At 47.4% G+C, this 19,237-nt stretch overlaps 1 protein-coding gene across 8 annotated transcripts in view; it reads right to left on the minus strand.

Annotated features, from left to right (window-relative positions):
• arhgap23a (Rho GTPase activating protein 23a) overlaps window positions 1-19,237 on the minus strand; it is a 60,799-nt gene that overhangs the window by 13,073 nt on the left and 28,489 nt on the right. For 3 of the 8 annotated variants that reach the window (XM_029507903.1, XM_029507901.1, XM_029507902.1), the window contains exons 2-7: window positions 11,505-11,708; window positions 9,152-9,176; window positions 8,702-8,794; window positions 7,883-7,961; window positions 7,037-7,091; window positions 3,901-5,515 (exon numbers count right to left, since the gene is read on the minus strand). In XM_029507903.1, the coding sequence (XP_029363763.1) occupies window positions 3,901-5,515; window positions 7,037-7,091; window positions 7,883-7,961; window positions 8,702-8,794; window positions 9,152-9,176; window positions 11,505-11,708 (2,071 nt within the window). Of the gene's footprint in view, window positions 1-3,900; window positions 5,516-6,019; window positions 6,307-7,036; window positions 7,092-7,882; window positions 7,962-8,701; window positions 8,795-9,151; window positions 9,177-11,504; window positions 11,709-18,018; window positions 18,888-19,237 lie in introns of those variants that run through there. The other 5 variants (XM_029507900.1, XM_029507899.1, XM_029507897.1 and 2 more) reach the window with 3 other exon arrangements.

The raw sequence follows: 19,237 nt of genomic DNA on the forward strand, positions 1-19,237 counted from the left end.
TCCTGGTGCCATAGGAAGAGCAGTTCGGTAGCTCACAGAGGTGGGGGTGGGGGTTGTTACAGATTAACTGGCAAGTTGCAGGTTTCAGTTCTTGATGAAATCTACAGTAATGGATGATTTGATATGTTGCAAGAGAAACTGTCTCAATGCAACAAGTAGAAAGTAGAGTAGAGATGGAAAGATGAGTGTAGTCGTGCAGCGTGATGGTTACGTCCAGGATGGAGGTTTATGCTTTACTGATCAATAGGACAACAAAGACATAAAGCCGTTTTTCTGATCAGAAGCCTTTAATGGTTTTAGCTAATGTAGAGGGATATGAAAGCACCACATACGCACACACAGAATCACACTTCCTCGCTCATTAGAGACACGTTCTTTGCATAAAGCGAGGCAAAGCTGCTGACATTTTGGGAACCGTGAGGACTGAAAGGCTGCCGGTTTGCTCTGCGTGGAAACAACAGAGGGCAGCAAAGCCTCAGACACCGGAACCCGGTCTGGGATGGGACCCCTCAGACCCAGCACATGTTCTTTTTTTTTTCCCATTATCACTGGGGTTTCTCAGTTTTCCATTTATATCTCAGTCCTACTCTGATTTTTTTTATTCTTCGCTCTCTGCCGCTGAATCTTTTAATATCATCTGACAGTGCTGAACCAACATCCTTCACATTCCCACTCCTCCCTTTCTCTCTCTCTCTCTCCCTCTTTGCTTCCCTCTGGCGCTCCTCCATCTTCCACCCATGCTGTTCTTTCTATTCTTCACTCCTGTGCACACTGGAGCCCGGCATAAGACGGAAAACATTCCCAATCTGGGATGAGGAATCTGTCTGTTTACAGCACAGCACAAAAATAGCTGGGCTGCGGGTTTAACAAAGGCCGTCATTAACAGGCAGCCAGAGAGTGAGCTCAGAGCCACGAGACACAGATGGACCAGCAGAGGGGAGCAACATACTACACCACACTGTTACTCTGCGTGTCCTGCGTATATCCCGTTTCATATATGAAGGTCGGCAGTCAGAGGCTACAGGAGCAGATGAGGGGAGGAAAGAGAAGTCGACAAGGAAAAGAAGAAACAAAGCCGAACTCTTTCTCTCACAGAAGGGGTGGAAATCCTTCAAATCTCCTTGTTTGGTGATTTTTACCCACTTAGAGAATTGCGAGCGTAAAATATATTCACCAGCCACTCGAAAATGTTTCAGATCTCTTTAAAATTCATTGTTACCAAGTGTACCGAAGCTGTGTGTAATTACTTATTGAAAACTGTTATTCCGGAGCTGAAGTTTCTGTACCAGCATCATAAATATCCCAAAATTTAATACTTTAATTTGAGATTTTTGAAAACCCCGCTAAAACACAGAGTACTATAAATTATGTCTTAAATCACTATGAGATGAGTAAACTGTGGGATTTTTTTTTTTATCCTTTAATTTATGATTTGAGTTTTAAACAATATTTAAATTACTTCAGTTCAATTTGTTTTCTGGACTAAAACCAAAGAGTTTCAGTTTATTATCAACAGCTGGAAATCCTCGCAATGAAGCAGCTGGAATCACTTCAATGCTTCATGAAGGAATCCTGTCAGCTGAATAAAGGCAGGAGTTAATTAGACGGCAGCTTTTAAATCCGTGCTATAGTTGAATTTTACACAAAACAAAAAGACTGAGAAGAGAGATAGACTGTGCCTCAAGGTCAGCGATCCAGAGGAGGAGCAGTGTGGGGGGGGCTGCTGCCTGTAAGGCAAGCATCAGGGGACAAGGAGCCCATTAGAGGCAGGACAGAAGGCAGTACAGAAGGTCTTAGTCCTGGTCTGTCATGTTCAGGGTGCTGCTAGTAAAAACAGTCATGGACTGAATCCTGACACAGACACGCAAACCTCTTCATCTTCCAGAACGGCACAATAGCAGCATTGAGGGCGGGAGCTGTATGGGCCCCCACTGTTCCCCACAAGGCCCGCAAAAAAAAAAAAAAAAAACCTCCTGGTGATTTACAGCTCAGATTCATGTCGAAAGACTCTCAGTGGGCACAGAGCAAAATGCTGCATTTGCTGACGCCCCTTCCTGTTTTTTAATACGAGATACCAAAGTACTGAAACATCTCTGTACATGACACAAAGCATGTTTTTCCCCCAGATACACATCTCACAAATAACAGTGACGGCCAGTTAAACTGACTGATCCCGAACAGACTCAGATCATATCTGCATCCCTGTCAGACAAAGACAAAGACAAAGAGATGTAGAGAGACAGAAGAGAAGGGAAACGATGTTCTTGTCTATGGGGAGGAACTAGCCTAGTTTCAGTTTATGGCCATTAAACGTGTCCCGGCCTGCAGCCCTGACTGCGTGGTTTCGTTTAATTCAGGTGAAGGGACGAGGCAAGAATGTGTTCTGACAGACCGACAGAGAGAGAGAGAGAGAGCGGCAGAAAGATGCCTCCTGGTCTGCTGATCCGCTGGAGTTTCTCTCTTTAAATGACTTTCTCGGGCCGAGAGCAGCTTGGCTCAAATACTGCCGGTCATTCCAACGTTAGGTCAAAGCTTCCAAGTCAGCTGATGTGAATTTAAGGGGAGCTCTGTTTTTGTTTTTTCACCCCCCCCCCCCCCCCCCCTCGGGCGGTGACAGGGCGATCGAGGCACAGCTCTTCTGACTGATCAGCTTTGTTGGTCTGCAGTTTGACTTGATACACGCCGGTCTGAAGCCTGCAGAGCCCCTTTTTCTTTTAGTCCTTTGAGAGCTGGGAACAAGCCGGGACATGATCACGGTTCCCTCCCGCTGACACCAACATACTGTATGTAGGCCGTAACTGTACTCGTTCGTACAAACAGCCTCACGTAGACTCTACTACGGCAGGTAGTTATCAGTTTAAAAACAAACAGCACCGTTTTTAGGGGGGGTTCATGACAATGAGTGTGTGTTAATCATATAATGTCTCCCTTAATGTAAAGCTTTTAAACCTCCGTGTCCATTCAACTTTATTTCATAAATCAAACATCTTAAAAGGTCCCATATTTTACTCTTCCTCTTTTACTGCATTTTTTTTTGTTCTGTCTGAAGTGTTGATATCCATAAGAAGAGATAAAGTGGCTTTAAGAATCAAAAAATAATTTACATCTTCTCACTCAAGCTTCTTTCTAGTAGCGACATGTAGGTGAGCCAATCAAAAGAGAGTATCTGAGCCTGATTTCTGATTGGTTCACTGTTATCTGTAGCCAATACAGCAGATTTGTTTACAGTTACACAAGTTAGGGAAGTGCTGACAGCTCAGTTTCTGACTGCAGGCTGCGAGCTTTTCCCTACGGACTGAGTGCTTTCATACTTTCACAGTATTATTAAAGAGCTACACCTGCAACCTCCAAAAGATTAAAGAACGAAAACTCAAACAAGAAATGAAATCTCAGCCAAAATGACAAAAACGGTATACACACACACACACACACACACACACATACAGGAAGTCAGACTCCACCTCATTTCCTCAGAATGGTGAGGTGACCTTAAGAGAGCGGGTTCAGGATGCAGGATGCGTAAACCCCATCAGACGTGATTCAATCAAAACCACTCATACTGTGAAACACTGTGGGAAGTGCCAGTGTTACACAACACAGACAGACTCACAAACACTGGCAGCATCTCAGTGAGAGAATCAAAACAGCATCTGAGAAGAGCCTGAAGGCTGGACAGATAGACAAGAAGGAAATTAAAGAAGCACACAAACACTCTTCCCCACAAACTCGTAATGAGGCCTGAATTATAGCTTAGCGTTTCCTCTCAGTTGAACTTTCACTAACTTTCAATAAGCGCTCGGTTTAGATTGCACTTTAAAAGGGAAGCGATGAAATGTGAAGGTCGGTCAGAGTTAAAGAAGAGACGCGGGACAGGATGGAGCAGAGACGCTCCCTACTCACCAATGTAGGGGATGGAGGCCAGAGAGTCATCCTCGATGGGGAGGGGCGCGAGGCTGCCGTTCGGTTTGCGTGGGGCTATGTCTCCTGTGGAGCCGGGGGCGGGGGCTGAGTCCTGGGGATCAGAAGAGAACAAAGAGGGTTCTAGGCCGTCCACGGGCAGCGCGTAGTGGGGATGACGGAGGCCGTGGGCGTTCCTCCGCCCGGTGGGGGGTTTCTGCCTCAGTACCACTTCCTGGGTCTGCGGCACCACCTCCGCCTGCCCCTCCACCGACCCCCGTTCCCTCTCATGATTAGTTGGCCTGTACGCTCTGTCCTGGGACTCGGGTGTGGCGGAGGTGATGGGGGCCGCCGTGCCCTCTGGGGGGCTGGTTTTAGGGGTCGGGTTCCAATTCAAGTGAGGGCCAGAGTATGAAGGGTCCCTGAAAGAGTGGGCTTGCTGCATGATGCGGCCCGTCTTACGGTAAAACGAGGGGCTGTAGCTGCGGTAGCCCACATGCTGGTCGTCCATGCTCTGCCCAGGGGGAAGCCGCCTGGACTGGGGGGCTGCCTGCTGGACCTGGGGCTGGGAGTGGGCCTGGGTGTGGGGCTGCGGGTGGTGTTTAGAATGGGACTGTGTGTGTCGGGACATCGGCGGAGCTTGTGCTGCGCTAAAATGGCCCCCCTGCCTTGGGTAGGCGTCAGTCCTGGGGGGCGGCTGGGGAGCCTGCTTGAGCCACGAGGGTCTCTCAAAACGAGGCGAGACCAGTCCGGCTGCCGTTCGGTCCAGCATCTCCAGCGAGTGGCCATGACGGTCGTACTGGGCCAGGAGGTTTTCAGAGCGAGTTCGAGTATAGTTAGAGGCAGGGTGGCCCCTACCCGGACCCCCCTCCCAGTCGCCGTACGACCAGCAGGGCTCTCCGTGGGGACCTGGTCCTGACTGCTGCAGCAACAGCAGAGTGTCCTGGGAGGCGCTGTGGGACCAGCCCCCCGCCCGCTGCTGCTGCCTCCTCGACTCACTGAGCCGGTCCTGAGAGTAGCTCCGGTGGCGGGTCTGCATGCAGCGTCCTGAGTGCTCAGGGAGCTGGCTGTAGTACCAGTCGGAGAGGGCCTGCTGGCAGCGTTCACTGCGGCCGTGGCTGAGCTGAGGCAGGGGGGGGCTGGTCCAGGCTGAACTGGACATCCGTGGCTGGGACTGCGAGGAATTGGCAGCATGGTGGTTGGGGTAGTGGACTTGGAGCGGACTGGACAAGGGGCCTCCTGACGAGGAAGAGGAGGAGTAGGAGCGCCCCCTGGTCTGGCCCTGAGCCTGCTGACTGGTCATACCGTACTGGATCTCCTCTGTGCGGTGGGCCGGGCTGCTGTGACCCACCCCCCCTGGCTCCCCGGAGCGCCCCTCCTGCCAGCTGGCGGGGCTGCCCACGGCAGAGCGGTTATCCAGTGGTGACGAAGGGCTGGAAGAGCCTGGCCAGCGACTCCAGTTATCCAGCTGGTTCTGGCCCATGGGGGCAGACGGAGGGGCTCCAGTGGGGGACGTGGTCTTGCTGCGTGGATAACAGATGGGGGGCGGCGGTGGGAGGTTCTCTGCTCCCCCTGCGTAGGGCTCGTTGCCTGTCAGGTAGGCATCCTGGGAATACGCCTTGGAGAAGAAAACACATGGTACATGAAATGACAGGAGTTAAATATCTGTGTGTGTGTGTGTGTGTGTGTGTGTGGTGACTTAGAATGAAACTATGCTCTAACCGTAACTCTGTTAGACAGACTCACGCTTCTGCACGTTACACAACAAGAGTTTAAATCAAAGCGTCTCAGCTCACTGAAGCCTGCCCCGAAGGCCTCGGCTCTCAAGACACACACACACACACACACAGTTAGAAAACTGCATGAACTGCCTCAAGCAAAAGCCACAAACACTCACTGCACAGCCACCAGTTGCAAAAACACAACAATGTGGTGTATAAACATACGCAATATATAGGCTGTGCTGCTTTAAGAGAAACCATTGCAAACAAGCTTCAAATGAAGCGATTACTTACACATTTAAAGCATCTCTTAGAAAAAAAACAAAACAAAACACACACTTAATGACAACCCATTTCGTTCTGCTTTCATAACTGCATCAAGCTAAAACTCACACAGTTACCTAATGGATCTCGGCCGTCCAAAACCAGAATCCAAAACTTTTCCCGAGCCCGTGGGTTCAGATTGAAGCCACCACAAACAGACAACGAGGAAGAAGAGACAGCAGACCTCTCCTCACCAACACTCCTCTTCCGCCTGCAACCTGCCGTCCTACAAAGTTCACCCCTTCCTTCCCTCGGAAACACCCGATCTTCCACCTTTTTCTTTGCCCCTATGTTTATTTTTATTTTTTCATGAGTTTTCTATGTTTTCTCCTCTGTTGGGTCCTTCCAAACTCCCTCTCTCCTCCCTCTCATTCTCCGTGTCACTCCACCCTGTGGGAGTGTGGAGGGAGGTGCAGCTCTGGTGATGTCATGCTAGGAATGCAGCAGATACAGGCGTAGCAGTGGAGGGGAGGAGTGTGAGGACAGAGGAAGGGGCCTATAATGTTCACGGGCTTGAATGAAAAGAGATGGGATGGGGGGGTGTCGAGCTTTGGGTTTGTTTTCGGCATGGATACTGAAGTTCCGGCATGTTTTGGGGAAATGATCTCCCAAAGCTGGAGATCTGGTTCAGTATGTTGGTGAGTGGGACGGGCCGAAGGGATGATGCATGTCTGATCATGTGAGTGAGCGTGAGGCAAACCTGTGGAGCGCCAAAAATGTATTCAACAGTACATGGGCGTGTGGAAGAGCTCGGCGTTGTTGTTGGGTTGTTTTTTTTTCCCAAACATAAGCTTCAACTTTTAATTAACGTGTGCTGTAACTTAAACAAAGGGCAGCGAGTCCGTGAGTCACTCTCCAGAAATCCTGACTAAATCGCCACATTCCTTGACAGCAGTGAGGTGAATTCAGGTTCAGCTCTGCCAACAAACCCCACAAAATACAAGGTTTCCTCAAGTGTCTTTAAATAACTTTAAATGATACGTCTCTGCCTGCACATTGGGGCATGTGAGCAAGTGCGCGTTGTGTGATGTGTGCGGGTTAGTTTGGTGTGTCTGAGGACAGAAGTGCGTGAAAAATCCCATACTCACACTTACCAACTGAAGCACGTCTTCATCTTTTGGCATAATGGAGAGCTCCAGCACACTCTCACTGAGGAGAGGACGGGGAGAGCAAAGATAAGCAAGAGTTAGAGATGAAAAGCACACTGGGGGGGACAGAAAATGGCTAAAACATCATGAGTTCACATCCATTATCCAGACCTGCTGCATGACACAAAGTGTGGGATAAAAAAAAAAAAAAGAATAAACAAAATCTGTATTCATCTCAATAATGAATCATCTAAACAGTCAAACTGAGCTCGAGCTGAAGTGGCTTGTGATGGTGCAGGCCGCCGCTCATGCTGATCTCATTAAGTGGCTCAGGTATCAGCCGTGCACAACTGATCTCCATTAAATACTGATTCATTGTCAGTGCCATTATAAACTCAAGTGATTCTGCTCACATTTACATTAATACCGCAGCAGTTCCTGATCTCGTGTTACCTTTTCTGCCAATGATCCTTGTGAGCTGGAGGACATGTTTTAAATGAAGGCAGTGCTGCTGCCAGATTGAAATTGGTATCAAAATAGAGAGTTGAGAGAGAAGAAGTCTGATTAGGAATGCCCTCCTGAGCAGCTGCCCTTGACCTCTGACCTCCCCGTGGATTTTGGAGTCTAACAAAGGGACGGCTCCCCTGGTGGAGAACTACGGGTCCTGGCTTTGGGACTACGCAGGCCTGCACACTGCTTGAGGCTACGCTTTCTTTAAAGGAGGTGAAACAAAACCCTTTCACTGGGATGTATGTCATCTCCAGCGCACGTTTGTTAAAGGAAAAAGCAAACAAACTCTTCAGTAACTCAATACGCTAAAGGCTGGAAGCGCTGACAGGCAGGAGGTCTTACCTGTTCTGAATGAGGGCGATCACCTGCGAGTACGTCTTCCCCAGAATGCTCTCTCCGTTCACTTTCACCAGGCGATCCCCTGCAGAGCACAGACATATTATCGCACCGGGCGACCGCTGACCTTTTAAGCAGGTGCAAACCTCCTGTGATGGTTTGCAAAGCCGCGACAAAGAGAAATTTGGAAATTTATGTATTTCCGGTTGGATTAAGCTTCTTTTTTTTTTTTAAACTTAATATCTTGGTGGTCAAAGCGTGTCTACAGTCAACAAAATCAAAAACATGCCGCTTATTATTTGCATTAGTAAAGGGTGTGGCGTACTGTAAACAAAGTCATTGTTTTTATCATTTTAATAATACTAATTATCATAAACAAACATTGTTTTCTCTACGCTGAAAAGGGAGGATTGACTTTAAAAAAAGTCTTTTAAAAAGCATTTAAGAAGTCAAATCTTAGTGTGTTGTGAAGCTTAGTCCACAGATAACAGCGTCTGAGTTCATGCAAGCTCAAACACATACAAAGTGTGTCTGTGTATGTTCATGCTGCTACGTGACTTTGTGGATGTGACATTTAAGCAGGATTGGAGTGCTGGTTTGGTGTGTCTGAGCAAGCCGCAAGATGCAACAGGAGAAGCTCAATAGCTCTGTCACATTCAGGTGCAGTTGTGATTTTGAGCTGTCATACGAGTATCTGCGTTGTAGCGCCGAAAGAGACGTCTAAATTAAATCCTGAAACATCACGCTACACGGCCAAGGCGCTCCCAACTGATTTCCAATGCAAATCAGGATGTTATTCCTCCTACGCCGTATGTTCCCCTTTACCTGTGCACAGGCCTGCCTGGTGGGCCGGACCTTTGTCTCGCACATTCTTCACAAATATGGTGTCCATCGGCTCCAAACGACCTTTTTGGTACCCTGAGTGATAAAAAAAGAAAGGCACAGATCTGTAAAAAATAATGCTAAATGGTGAAATCAATAAAAAATATTTTGATTGCTTCTGGTATTTAAAGATAAGACATTTTGTCTTTCCTGCCTGGAGAATTTAATCATGACTTCATATTTCTTATCTACTGTTGTTTTGATGTGAGTGTGGTTGGAGCTGATCAGTTTAGATGCAGTGCTGCATAACATCATGCAGAGGGCGTAGAGAGGCCGCAGAGCTGAGAGGACCAGAGGGGATCCAAGACATGCCAGCCCATTACATCATAGTTATCCCTCTGTGCGAGGTCTAAATGTGTCTCCTGGTGAAATGATGAGAGGGAGGACACTTACCCTTCCCATTACCGTTCTCCTCATCCTGCAGAGGACAGAAACAGAAAGAGTTACTTCTCACATTCAACTCAAGACACTATGTAACAAGACAAAAGACAGAAATTTAATGACTGACAAATTTAAACAGCTTTAATCAAAAATAATAATAATAAAAAAAAAGGATGGGAGGATGTGAATTTTACATAAGCCGGATAGCAGTTTTATTACCATCAAATGCAGAGTAGAAATATTTAATGACTGAAATAATAAATGCTCTTTAAAGCCCGGAGTCACCCAATGTGCCAAAACTTGAGAAACCCATCTCCGTTAATTTCAGATCCCAGCAGGAGTTGTCATGAACTTCTTTGTAATTTGAATGGTTTTATAAGTTTTCCTTAAAGTCGGGGACTTCCCCGACATCAGGAGTCAAACCTTTTGACACAGACAGGCTTGTTTTTATGAGCCTCCAATGTCGGAGAGCGACTCCAGCACAGATTGTCTTTCAGGTTTGACTGTCTGCAGGTTCTCATGACGTCATGTGTGAAGCAAACGGAGTATCAGCAGGAGGGGAGGGGGTTACAGTTGCATATCGTCTGACCATCCACAGACACGCACACGCACACATTGGTGTACTCAGCTGAGTGGACAGTTTGGGGTTATGGGCACGGTGGGCTGACTTCTGCCTGGCTTTATGCGACGCTGAGTGGGCTCATTCCAGGCTCTGTCAGACAATGGCGGGGGGTTTAGAGGCAGAGAAAGGGGAGCTGCCAACCCTCGAATAGAGCTCCACGCTGGGGTCGCTCAACAACCAACCAGCCCGAGCGTCTGAGCACATCCGGCACTGAGGAGGGGACAGCGAGAAGTGGCACTGTATCTGGGTCAACACCTGGACACTTCGAGTCAGCTGCAGGTTCCCCGTTTTCAACCACAGGGCCGTGTGAAGCCCGTGATAAATTTCATCATGGCGTGTACGATTATTTGAAAATGTTCTTCCTGCAAATCTGGAAGAAAGAGGAGGATGACGATACTTGGACACATTTAATCACATGGGGCTTATGTCATTTCTCTAAACATTCCTGCAATAAACTGCACAATTTTGAAGCCCTTAAAAGCCAAATATAGAAAATAATGATATCTTTTTACTGTAAGAGGATTTGAGCTGTGTAATATGGCTCCTCAGGTGGTATTTCCCACTATGGAGTTATAATCAAGCATTATATACAACTGTGAATACAAAAGCCGCTTTTTAATAAAAGTGATTTTAGCTACTGTAAAAAGAGGAGGAGACAGAGGAGTCTGGATTTCAGGGACAAGGAGAAAAAGATTCATCGTTTCATCGACAGATGAGCCTAATTTTGTGCATAAAAGAAGACTAGGTCAGCTACACAAGCCGAACAACACCGTTCTAAAATGGACTTGGAAAAAATTTAACTGGGAGTCATTGGGTATTATTATAATGGGAATTATTTCAACAAGGAAAGCAGCTGTTTTTAGGAAATAAAAGAATGAGTTATTTTCTCCATTTTGACACCATAAATCTATGCGCATTATTTAAGAAGATGCAGATTGTTGTTTTACATAATAAACCTAAAGCCCCTTGCAGACTTTCAGGACCTGCAGACACCGTGTAATCAGTTTCCAACTGGGTCATGCACTCGGCCGACCTCCAATAACTCGGACACCATGAGAGTAATTTGGGAAGCTACCACGAAGGCCCTTCATGTATTATAACGGGCAGCTCTGTGGCTCCGATTGTCTAAATGCACCATGTGACCCCGAGGAAGAGGACACAAGGACAGAACCGGGGCCAAAGGCCAGCAGTGGGTCTATTGTCGGGGGACGGCGTGGTACGGCCCGGGTGCCAGCAAGTGGTACCAGGCTAAGACAACAGATTTCATTCAATCTGATGTTCCTCTCTGCAGCTGCTGGATGGTGGAACAATAATAGAGGCCTTGTTTCAGCTGGCTCACACCACCCAAACCTCCATATCCCTCAATTTCACATCTGGAGCCGTTTGCCCCCACACCTCAAAGAGCTAAATAATCACTCGCTCACGTCGGGGCTGGCTCCGAAACACCAGAGCAATCCTGAATTCACCAAGGACGGAAAAATAAGGCCTGAGTGAAGAGTTACGAGGAACAGTTTTCACTGTCAGGGGAGGTGAAGAGACTTTATTTTGTCTCTAAATCTTCCTTTAATACCACTTTAACAGCTTAGTTTGGAAGCTGAAAAGCACTTAGTGACACTCAACATGACAAACTCAACCTCCCTTTCAGTGCGCATTTAACACAGTTTTGATAGTTTCTAGGCCTTGAAACGCCACGAATCTCCAGTTCCAAAGTCCAAGGACCTGTAAAAAACTGCTGGGTCTCACCTTGAGGTTGGTGTGCAGGGCAGACTCTGGGGGGTAAACGATGAAGTGACGTAGCGTGAAACCAAAACCCTGGGAGTTCTTATGGAGGAGCAGCGTGCGGGGACCCTTCCAGCCCACGCCGACCCCCTCCCGTCCCGGCCGGGTCGCCATCGGCGGCCGAGGGTTGTCACTGGCTGAGGAGAGACCATCCCTCCGCCCCTTAGCCTGCGGGAATAGACAGAGAGATCAGTGAGAGTCAGGTGGGGGAATTAAAGGGGATTTTTTGATGTTGTATCATTAACTCTTCAAACAGCTCGGTATGTATGTTCTTACAGGATATTAGCAAAGCAAACAGCTGAGTACGGGAGAAAACTACTGATTTTTCAGCCAAGTTGCAATGACATGTGTGCACAGATTTACAGATGTTTAAAAAAAAAAAAAAAGACTACGGCAGCTACGAAGAAAGTAGCAGTTCTTTGACTCTTTTGGTTCGACTTTATTTGCCCATAATTGGCATCGACCCTGCATAAACAGTCATGTTCTGATCAGACCTCACAGCTTTCTCATGGCGCCCTCAACCATTCCCACGACGATGGTCTGGAAAGGCATCTGGGGGGGTCAACTATCAGGAAGGGCCCCGTCTAGACATGGCCACAAAGGTATTGGGGAATGTGGGGCTTCACCCACACCGACGCTGGTCTTATCACATTTGGGGGGGAGAAGGTCCAGGGCAAAGTGGGGGCAGGGGTTTGAACCTCTGGGTGGAGAGTAAGCGCAGATTTCCACCCACTCTCTAAATATCTCATTCCTGCTGCTGTGTAAATAAGCCCAGCAAGCTTAGCTGACACACAAACGTGAGAACTATCACCCTCACGCTGCCCCATCAACCCACATCTGTCAGTCAAACACAGTCACCTGACCAAACAGGCCAGGAGGAGTCATCATGTCATGCCTGCTGCGGTTTAGTTATCTTGTCCTACATGTTCCCAATCAAACCTCTCTTCGTGAAACTGAACCCGCCAAACTCAGACTTCCTGAATTAAAGGAGCAGATCATAAATCTGGGAGACGGCTCAGCGCTTTAATCATCCATGTCATCCCAACGCAGTCCATCAGTCAGTCTGCCCTTCAGCACACATTCTATGTTGTCATGTTGGAGTCTATAAAAGCAACAGCACAGCACATAAAGTCTAAAAGAGACCATAACTATATCTGTGTCTGTGTTCATTCACACTGAATAAATGCTGACACTTTGGCATCCATATTAAATTTATATTGTTGCTGTCTGTCCAGCAATGCTGCAAAAATAAAACGATGTTAGTCAAACAAAATGTCACTTTTGATAATCCATGAATTGTTCTTTTTTTCTTTTTAGTGGAAAAAACAAAACTTAAAGTCATTTACTGGTTCCAGCTTCATTAGGGTGAATATTTGCTAAACTAAATATGAACTAAATATAAACTAATATAAAGCTTTGGGTTTTGGGCTGAGGAGGCTGAGGAGAAGAGATTTAAATATCTTAACTTAAGTTCTGGGAAATTGGAGCTTCTCTTCCTGTCATTTCACATAATGAATTCAAAAACACTCATTCACATTCATAAGGACACAAAATGGCCTTTTTGTAAAGCTCGCTGTGAATATCATGGCAGATGAAGCTCAATGTATCTCGTTCTGCTACAGAAATGATGAATAAACTCAGCATGTATTTACGACTACAGACGATTTTCTTTTAACTTCAGGGCTCAAGCTGTCAGCACACACACACAACATGCCAGGTTTCCATGTGATCTCTTCATTTGTCTATTACATTATGTAGTATATCAACAAAACAAGCTCTGCAGCCTGAGAGCAGACATCTCTGTCCCAGCGCGGCTTGACGTGCACGTCACGTTGAATCTTTTCTCTGTATAAATCAGCCGGGATATAGCAGCTGTGGAGGTCACCGTTAAAAACAGCAAATCAGGAGCACTGGATGAGCATGAACGTGCAGTGAAAGAAAAAAAAACAACAACAACAACAACAACAACAACTCAGATTTGTGTAGATTCATCAACAGGCCAAACTGTTTTTCAGATTTTCTTATTTTCTCATGAAAATATGTGTTTGTGTGTTTCGTATTAGTGAACATCTGAACCCAAGCTGCCAAAATGAACACCCCCACATTTCACTTCCTGTCCTCCGTTCTGCACACAAACATGCACTGGTGTATAACAAACATAAGCAGAAACACACACACTTGACCTGGCAGGCCCCAAATGTGGCCACACAACAAGAGGAAGTGGCAGGCTGGAGACAGGAAGTGGGGTAGCATTGCGGGGTGGGATAACCAGGCCCTCCTATAAATATAGTCAATCATTCTACTTCCACTCCTTCGCTCACCTCTCCTCCAAGGACAACAAGCCCAAAATTAAGTAAAAAAAAGAAAGAAAGAAAGAAAAAAAAAAGGTTTGTCTGAAATATATTGCATTTTGGAGAAGGCCCAACGTTCTCTTCTCCGCGTTGCTTAATTTCCGAAGCATCACAAAGCACATTCTTCAGCTCATATATGAAGTCTATATTTTGCAGATTGAGAGCCATAAATCTACGTGACACTGATCTTTAGTCTGGCAGTCTAAACAACGTGAAGTAACCCCTGCTATTTTCTCAAACATGCCAGCACCGAGGCCTACTCTGTGGCACGAGCGCAGCATAAAGAAGTGCGTGAGGAAGGCGGAGGAGTGTCAAATAAAACGATAAGGAAAAAGAAAAAGGGAAAGAGTAAAGGAAAGAGGGGGGTGGAGGAAATGAAAGATGGAGGAAGAGACGGAGTGAATTCCTGAGAGGGAGCGGTTTGGCTTGGACAAGTTGAAACACACACACTGTAACTGGCAGAGGAGGGGAGGGAGCACGGAGAGAGTGAATGAGAGGAGAAGGACGAGGAAGATGACGAGGAAGAAGAAGAAGAAGAGGAGGAGGAGGAGGAGGAGTATCAGGGCCGCAGTGAACGACAGGCTCCAGCACGCCGGTTTCGACCACATGGTCCCTCCCAGCGCTGGGAATACCAAACCCTGTGATTACCCAAAACATTCAGGGTCCGACTGGGTCTCTGAGCCAGCACAGTTTCCCACTCTGGACTGTGTGGGATGTGAATGTGTTTCTGCTCGGACATTTTGCCGAGTACAGTCGACCTCTTTCCCCCCGCTGAAGCCAGAAAAGCACCTCTGTTGCATTTATCATCTCGATACAAATGCTCAGACTGCTGCCACCTTGGAAAAGAAAATAAAATAAAGAAAAACAAACTTGCTGACGTGCTCCGGCCTCTTCAGGCAGTCGGACTTTCGCTGTAACCAGAAAGGCACTTGGAAAATTTTTCCTGCGGTTTTGAGTCTTAACTTGACTTCCTACAAAGGCGCAGACAAGGGGGGAAACCTCGCTCTTGTTTTGCTGAGGGAAGAAGATATCTGGTATTTCCTGCTCTCCAACCGGGACTATCTGGCATTAGAGAGTCTTTCTGCATGAAAACTGGACCAGTTGGCTGTCGATTATCATAACAAGCACTGGAGGCTCTTCAGAAAACACAGAGCCCCGAGGAGTCTCATTACCACCTGAACATCGTGCCATTTAACTCACACTCAGAGAAATAAAAGCCACGCTGGAAATAACTGAATATGCAAAGAGGCTTGTAATGCCACACAACAGTTTGAGGGGGTGTTTAGTAGGTGAAGTGGTGGCTTTTAACAAACACACACACACACACAGAGCAGGCTCTTCCCTGCAGATGCTTTCCCTTCTGATTTCAATTAAGGAGTGTATCATTAAGATGCATGACTGAAAGGACAAAAACAGTGGTTCGAGGGAGCGAGGAGCAGAAATGTTCTTCTTAGAAATGTAAATCTCACACAGCTCCAAGTTGAATCTCAAATAGCAGCATTTAGAGATGACTAAACACGGCTGGTGTTATCTTTCACCAAATCCAGTAAAAACGGATTTTCTTTTCGTAAGCGGCTTTTCTAGGACATGATGATATTGTCATGCTGCCGTCATAATCATCCATAACAGCCTACGTGTTGGTGAGCACACACAATCCCCTCTCCTCGCTCCATCCAGAGGTAAAGCAGTGAGGAGGAATGCAGCGGCTGCCGGGGGAGTTCGGCTCCTGCTAAAACCCCAGCAGGGGCAGAACAATAATGCTCTTTTAAACAGCTGAGAGCTGCAACCTGTTTGAAAAGTGGAGCTTTACGGCCGTTGCAAATGCTGACGAGCCTTGAATCCCGATTCTGTCTGCACCCGCAGCCCCGAGCTGGGCTGCCAAAAGGGAACGGGAGAGGGACATGAAAGGTCCGGCCACCTGGTCCTGATGTTTCCCCGAACTCACCGGCCACATGGACTCCCTCCACCACATCTGCAGGTCTAAATGCATCCTACATCAGCGGAGGAGACATTTATGATGTGTGCGTCTGGATATTTAATCTCTCTTTCCACATTTGAGCCAAAAGGAAAAGAAACATACAACCTGCTTTTAGAAACCACCTTCAGATACAGTACACCCCCCTGTAATTTACATAACTTCCATGTCATTTTATGGGCCGTGCACACAGGCCTGCGTGGCTGTGTGTGTTTGTACACACCTCTCTGCCAGTATCAATATGGTATGTGTGCTCAAAAACGAGTCCAACCATTGTCAGTTAAACCAGGCCGGCCTGTGATGATGCAATGACGGTTAAACAGGGTTTTCTACCTGAACAGCAAAACATCTTGTTTAACTGAAACCTGCCTTGGAGTGTTTTCCAACACAAGTGATGGTCATTTTAAGAGAGGAAGAGGAGGAGGAGGAGGAGCTTCAGCTTCAGAATAACTTTTACAGGGTGACTTTGTAGCTCGGCGGGCAGGGGAACGTGGCATGTAGTTAGAGTAAGACGTGGGTTGGATCTGGCCAGGGATTTTTTTTTATCCTCCTGTCTTTGGTTTGAAGCGTAAGAAAGATGTGTTTTGTTTTGGGTTTTTTTTTGGGGGGGGGAGGGGTAAAAAACATGCCTGGCGATGAAAACTGTGACCAAAATGTTCCCTCTTCTCTCTTTGTGTGGTCATAATCTTCTGTATTACTGGACTCTTATCGGATTCTCGTTACTGACTGTGAAGAAAGAGATTTTTTCTGCTCCTGGGGAAAAAAAATAAAGCTTCACACACCCCATGCACATCGCAATAATACCACAACAAACAAAAAGGACAGACTGATGAAGTCAGAGATGAATAAACCCCATGATGTGGAGCTGCGAGCGTGTGGATGGATGTGGTCGTGGAGCGATTTGGCGTCGGCAGCAGGGGACGGCGACGAAAGAGAAATAAACAGAACTGGCTTTCCCTCTCACTTCCAACGAATCTCTGTCAGACTCAGTGTGTGTTTGTCCCAGCTGTGTCCATACCCCCCCCGCCCCCCTCCCCACACACACACATTCCTGTTTGTGGCATTTCTTAACTGACACAGTCAAACATGGCATGGGGTCGGGGGCGGTAACAACCGGAGGGGGGTGCTGAATGCTGAGGGCATTTGGGATCGGGAGGGGGAAGGATAACAATCACACAACTCCAACAACACCTCGCAAAAAGTGGCACTTAGCAGCTTCCCTCCTTCATCTGTCTTTGGCCACTAATTAGACCCCCCTCCCCAAAGAGGGAAAGAGTCAATTTGTCCACACAAACAGATGAAAACATTTTAAAAGTCGGAGTAAACCTCCGCTGCATCTTCACGCTCACACCTTCTTCAGAGACAGAGTCCGAGTCAGGAAATATTCAGAGCTACAAGGACATTAAACAATCGAGAGCTGATTTGACTTGTCTTTGTACAAATGTCTGTTTGCCTTGTGATAATCACTGACGTTGTTTACACACCTTTGTTTGGCACGCCAGTGAATGAAATTCATCCGTCACGACGAGACAAAACCCCCCCAAACACACCAAAATATCAGAAAACAAAAAGTCCCATGAGCCCGAGCCAGGCAGGATAATCAATGCCATGAGTTTGGAGCAGCCGAGTCATGTTTGTTCGTATTGAGCAGAAAACAGGAATAATCAAATTGTGCACATTGATCCCCGACACAAAGCCTGAAGTCAACACATGCTTCAAACGATGGCCACAGTCACGGGGATATTTTGGTGACAGGGAGGTTTGTGGCCTGTTTCTCTTGGAGAGACGCACAATCACAACAATTATCCAACATTAACATCTTCATGGTCTGCTTACACTGTCTGAGCTGATGAGATGAATAATCGATTATCTGGTCGACAGAAACTTCAAATGATTGTTTCAACAAGTCAAGTTTCTGCTGCTCGATTATGTTTTCTTGTCTTTTAGAAGAGAAGAGAAGCATTTGTCCTTATTTTCCCATTTTTTATTGAATAAAAATGAATTTATTCATCTAAAAAAAGATCAGTGCCTGTTTTTAAAGCATAAACCCTGTTTACACCGTCCTACGCAGCCTCCACGTCAAACACAACATTCGGACTCCATCATATAACTGTGACAGGTGACCGAGGACGCCAACCTCCAACCTCCTTACCCTGGCCTGATGAGACTTCTTGATGTGCCCAGTGGGCATGGCGTGCAGTGGGGATGGCGGCGGCGGCGGCGGCGGCACGGGGCCCGTGGTGCCGCGGAGCACCGCCAGCCAGATGCAGCGGGGTTCAGGAGAGCTGCAGTCCACCCCTACCGGGTTCTGGAAGCTCCAGTCAGACCCGGCCGGCGCAGGGCACGGGAGCATAGCAGCGGGCATCGGGGCACGGAGTTTGCTCAGATCCACATCCCTCAGCGCCCACATGGGCTGCTCGCACACACTCAGGGAAACCACAACACGGTCTTCAGACGCAGAAGACACAGGGGATACGATCAAGCAGAGGGGAGGTGTGGGTGGTTTCAGTGGAACTTGCAAATCTTCCTCTGGGATCTAAAATCAAAGGTCCGCAGCAGCCGGCTCCTGGCTCCTGTCCATCGCCGTCACTGCCGAGCCGCCGGAAAATTTAATCCCACAAGTTCCACATCACAGCCTGTCGCTCCTGACCTTGGAGAATCAGCTCTTCGGGCTTCAAACTCACATTCACACAAACTGTCAGAAGAGGAAGAAGTGGTGGTGGATGGTGGGCGGGCGAGGAAGAAGGCTCCTGGGCAGCAGATGGAGGAGTGTGTGTGGCGCTGGGATGGATCAGAGGTAGGTCTGGTTTCACTACAGACACACACAGAGAACAACTGACAGCGTCCCTCCCGTCGGTGTCCGGTGATGTTCTGCATACAAAGCCACTCTGTCCACCCCCCAAAACATTCACTGCTGTCCCAGAGGGCTGGATCCGCTGTCTCTCCTCCCTCCCACTGCTCTTTCTCTCTCTCTCTCTCTCTCTCTCTCTCTCTCTCTCTCTCTCCCTTTCCTTCCACCCTCCCTCCACAACTCTACAGCCAAACAAATCCCTTCACCTCTCTCTCATCTCCACGAACTCTCTTCACCTCAGCAGGCATCAGATGCTTCATCACTCCCTCTGTCCCTCCGTTTCCCTTCCCTTTCCTCCTCCTCCTCCTTCCTTGTTTTCGTTGCTCAATCCAAATCCAAACAGCTGCTCGCTCGCGCTGCACGAACCGGTTCAACAGTCATGAGCAAACAAACAACAGCACTGTACAGTCAACTGTACTCTAATCCCACCCCCCCCCCGCAAAAAATAAATAAAAAAATAAATAAATGCTGGACATCACTGAGGCTGCATGTTGGGGTTGAAAAAAAAAAAAAAAAAAAG

The sequence above is a fragment of the Echeneis naucrates genome, chromosome 8 (assembly GCF_900963305.1).
Source record: "Echeneis naucrates chromosome 8, fEcheNa1.1, whole genome shotgun sequence".
Classification (NCBI taxonomy): Eukaryota; Metazoa; Chordata; class Actinopteri; order Carangiformes; family Echeneidae; genus Echeneis; species Echeneis naucrates.